The 4,597-nt window shown below is 36.4% G+C and overlaps 1 protein-coding gene across 3 annotated transcripts in view; it reads right to left on the bottom strand.

Moving 5' to 3' along the window:
* LOC102007742 (probable C-mannosyltransferase DPY19L2) overlaps window positions 1-4,597 on the bottom strand; it is an 89,075-nt gene that overhangs the window by 40,145 nt on the left and 44,333 nt on the right. For all 3 annotated transcript variants that reach the window (XM_013521291.1, XM_013521290.1, XM_013521292.1), the window contains exon 13: window positions 2,248-2,328. In XM_013521291.1, the coding sequence (XP_013376745.1) occupies window positions 2,248-2,328 (81 nt within the window). The remainder of the gene's footprint in view (window positions 1-2,247; window positions 2,329-4,597) is intronic.

Below are 4,597 nucleotides of genomic sequence, written 5' to 3'. Positions count from 1 at the left end.
GACCAATAAACATATGAAAAAATGTTCAACATTGCTGGTCATTAGAGAAATGGAAATTAGAACACTAAGATTTCATCTTACTCCAGGAAGATTAGCCATCATCAAGAAATCAAATAATAACAAATGCAGGTGTGGCTGTAGTAAAAAAAGGAACCCTTCTGTCTTCCTTGCGGGAATGTAAACTAGTCTAACCATTATGGAAATGGATATGAAACTCTATCAAAAAACTAAAATTAGAAATTCCATTTAACTCAGCTATTTCTTTTCTAGGTATCTTCCCAAAAGAGCTAAAGACATTATATTGCCACACTACACGCATTCCAATGTTTATAGCATCACAATTCATAATAGCTAAATCATGAAAATACAATAAATGTAAACATTATGTGTCATAAACATGAACTAAAAATGCTACTTCTACTATTACTACTACTAGTAATAATAATAAAAATTATGAAATGGAGGAAGGGGATATAGAGACATAGAAAAGAGGGAAAGGAGAATAAAAAGGAATCAAGACATGTTAGGTACATGTACCTATTCTCTAAGAGAAATGTAAACTTTATGTATTGGTAAAATTATACTAATAAAACAAAATTAAAAAGAGAACTTTTAACATTTTTTTATATAAGAATAGAAACATTAAAACGGCAATTCATATCTCCATTTTAGTCCATAATTATAAATAAATAAAAGTATATAGAGGCTTTGTTTTCCTTTGCTTTGTTTTGCAGTACTAGGAATTGAACCCAGGGCCTTTGCACTGAAATACATCTCTGGTCTAGAGTGCTGGGATAACACCTATGTGCCACCACACGCATTTTTATAGAGATTTTTAAGGGTCCTTGTGGAAAAGGACATTCTTTGATTAGAAAGCACTGAGGACACACGATGTTTATTGTTGCAAAAATGGACTGAAGCCTTTCACCTGAAGATAAGAGTGTATTTGAATTGCAGGAGATCCCTATTTTTCAGTCTTGCCATGCACTGTAAAAATTAATGGGAAGTAAGGACTGTGATTGTAGTGGATTGATAACTAGTGGTCAACTTATAACCCCCAGCTGAACTGAGTAAGTGTGGTGCTGGGTGTGGGAGACCCACCAGGGATTGTTGCCAGCAGCGTAAGAGGCAGAATTGGAGAAAAATAATGCTTTAATTACTAAAATGTTTGGTATCCGCCCATTTGTACTAGCTATGCCCTTGGTTCTCGCTCAGTAAAAGGTGACTGAGACTGGTAATTGGCGCTGCAGTCGGAGAGGCTATACGCTCCCTGATCCCAGACTTTTGCCTCTCTTGTTTTTCTTGTCTGTCTTACTTTTTCTTGTTATCTGCGGGCACCTTGGTCTTGGGACCCACTCACTACTTATAAAGAACTACAGGTCCTGTATTTTATAGCTGAGTACTGACCACTTGTACTTTAACATACGTGTGAAAGTTAACGGACTGTGTCAATCGGAGTAAGAAATGCCCAACTAAATTGGATCAGCATAATTCTGAGTGTGATTGAGGAGGTTTACTGAAGACAGAAGACCCAGCCTAGAGTGGCTTGTCACCTGAATGGTATAAAGGGGAACGAAGAAAGAAAACTTGCTTCTGTTTCTTTGGAGGAGCTCCAACCTTCAGCTTGGATGTCATCTCTTGGGTTCTAGTGCAGACTTCAACCTCCTGCACAAACCCTTTAGCCTACCTGTGGCGCAGACTGTTTAGGCTTCCATTGCAGACCCTTTGGCCTCCTGATAAAGACTCGCAGACTTGTGCAGGACCCTACACTGAGCTCCAGGTCTTCGACTGGATCCTTTGAATCATCAGTGTGCAGACAGACCTTTTGCACTCTCCCACATCTGACAATGTGGGCGGCCACTGTAAGCCAATCTTGTAAATTTTTATGTTTGTATGTCTTGCATTAAATCTAGTAAGCACTGACTGATACAATATACAATAGATAAAAACGTTACTAAACAAATGACTATTTTTATTTTAACTGAAATATTACAGATAGCTGCTAAACCAAGTATTAGTTTTTTCTTAAAAGACTAAATTGGCATTCACTGATATATTTTTTTCCTAGTGTTTGCAAAGACTTTTGAACTGCAGGATTTTATATTTGATTCTGCTAATAATTAGCTCATGGGCCTTGAAGAAATGGGAACCTCTATAAAATTAAGTGGTAAGAATAGATTGTTTCAAAGTTTTTATCCAGCTACATATTTTTTAGGTACTTTAATATTTTAACTAGAAAGTACTTACATGGTCTGAAACACCTAACATTTTAGATGTCAGAAGTTTCAAAATGATTGTTCCAAGCCACCAAGCACAACCTTGAATTAGCTAGAAAATAAAACAGTGCAGTATTAAAACCACCCAGTTAAAATATTCAATCATACCTACAATTAGTGTAGGTATGACTAATTATGTGACATATATTAGTGGTGTATATATGGTAAATTCTAAACAAAAAAAGCTCTTTTAACAAATTTTGTAATGACACTGCTATAAAATATATAACACAAGAGCTCTACATATCCTAAACCTAAAGGAAATGATAAAGTTATTTCTTTTCAATCTCTGTTAATAGGGGCTATATGTTTATTTTCAGATATTATTTCTCAGCTGAAAATCCATATTTCAAAACACTATATTTAAATGCTTCTATCATGCTTTTGGAAATAAAAGTACATGAATCTCTCTTCCAGAAAGGAAACTGTAATAATCTAAATTTTCATTTTCAAAAGAGAAATAAGCTCTAAAGCTGACAGCAAGGTTTATGGTTTGGTACTTTCAGGCTGCCCTTGATTACAAAGAGAACTAATTCAGAATTTCAGGCAGCCTGAGGAAAATGACTGCAGCCTAAATCCAAATTTCTCCACACAAATCCGACAAACAAAACAATACAACCATAAATGCACAAAACGGGTGACAGCACGAACTCCATATTCCCTGTCAATAGGAAAAGAAATAACACAGACAGCAGAGCTATACCTCAAGTTTCCAACAAAAGCCTCTGCAGAGATTAAGGGGAGACCTTTAAAAAGCAATAGACAGGAGGAAAGAAAGGGCTAGAAGCTGAACCAAAGTACTCAGAGAAAGAGAAGCCTAGCAGATTTGGAATGGACTGCAGAGCAAGTATTTAAAAGGCAGAAAAGGGTCAGGGATATGGCTCAGTGGTATAAGCACCTACCTGGGAAGTGCAGGGTCCAGAGTTCAATTCCTGGTAACACACACACACACACACACACACACACACACACACACGGCAGAAAAGTAGTAACAGCACAAAATTCAAATTACAAATAAAGAATCTCTCTCTCTCTCTCCCTCTCTCTCTCTATATATAGATATATATAATCTGTATATCTATATATATAGATATATATGTGTACATAGAGAGATATATATCTCAAAATATAATCAGTCACTGTAGTGATCTCAAAAGAAATGGAAGTGAGGAAGTCACCATTCTTCACTACAGGGACCCAGGGCTGGTTCCAGGGCTGAACCAGGCCAAAACAAGACAAGCCAGAGCACCTTGCTGAGTCACACACAGCGTACTCAGGGATCACAATGGCCTGTCAAGGAGACAAAGGATCTGGTGGAAAGCATTTACAATGGTGATGCCTGGAGTTTCTATCTGTGATAATGTGAACTTTCCCTGCAGAGACACCAGAGGATCCCAGCATCATCCCCCGGAAAGGGACCTGCAAGGCAACCCTGTTGGAATTCCTTTCAACCCAAACTTCTGCTGGGAAGAACTGCCCTCTATGGCGCCTTCCTATGCATAACATGGCTTAGTTTTCCATTTACTTGGATAATCTTTACATTTTAAGACCTAAAAATATTTCCCCATCAAGTATTTCACTATTTTATTACATTTATTCAAATGATATACAATTTTTTTCTTCCAAATAGACAAAGCATATTTTAAGTATGTGTTGCATGTATTGCCAAACTTCCTACACTTTGATTTTTTTGTTTCTTAAATATTCTTGAGTTATAGCTTAGTTAATTCTTATTCTTTCTAGTCTGCCATTGAAAATGTTGAAAATGTAGTTTAAGACAATAAATTTTCCTCACAAACATCTATACACTGTTTTATTGCTTTTTAAATCATTTACAATTATAATTTTGATTTTCTTTTGTGTTTTGAGTTATAAAATTACCCAGTTTTTATGAAGTGAAAAATAGCACATGTTAGAAGTGTCATGTCATCCAACAACTTAGTTTGTCCTTAAAAGGACAAATCCTCCTACATTTCTACCATAAAGGACAGGAGATTATCTCTAAAAAAACAGAACTCTTCTACTTTTCTCCTTTGTATTCTGAGTAGAAATCTACCTCCTCAGCTTACCAGAACTTTTCTAGTCTTACTGTCTCAATATTTGTAATATAAACATATGGTTCTTCAGTATGTTTTTTTTTTTAATAGGCGTACATCAAAATCCTACAGAAAAAGAAGAGCTTAGGACTATTTCCTACCTCTGACAGTGATTATTTAAAAGGCTTATTAAACATAAATCATGAGCGAGTTCTCCGGGAGCTGCAGCGCTCCTGGGTCCGAGTGTGGGCCGGACTCATACCACCGCGATTCCCAGCCGAAAAG

Source organism: Chinchilla lanigera, unplaced genomic scaffold (genome assembly GCF_000276665.1).
Source record: "Chinchilla lanigera isolate Chin_1 unplaced genomic scaffold, ChiLan1.0 scaffold00059, whole genome shotgun sequence".
NCBI lineage: Eukaryota > Metazoa > Chordata > Mammalia > Rodentia > Chinchillidae > Chinchilla > Chinchilla lanigera.
The sequence above is the reverse complement of the archived record's forward strand: the minus strand, read 5'-3'. Positions and strand labels throughout refer to the sequence as shown.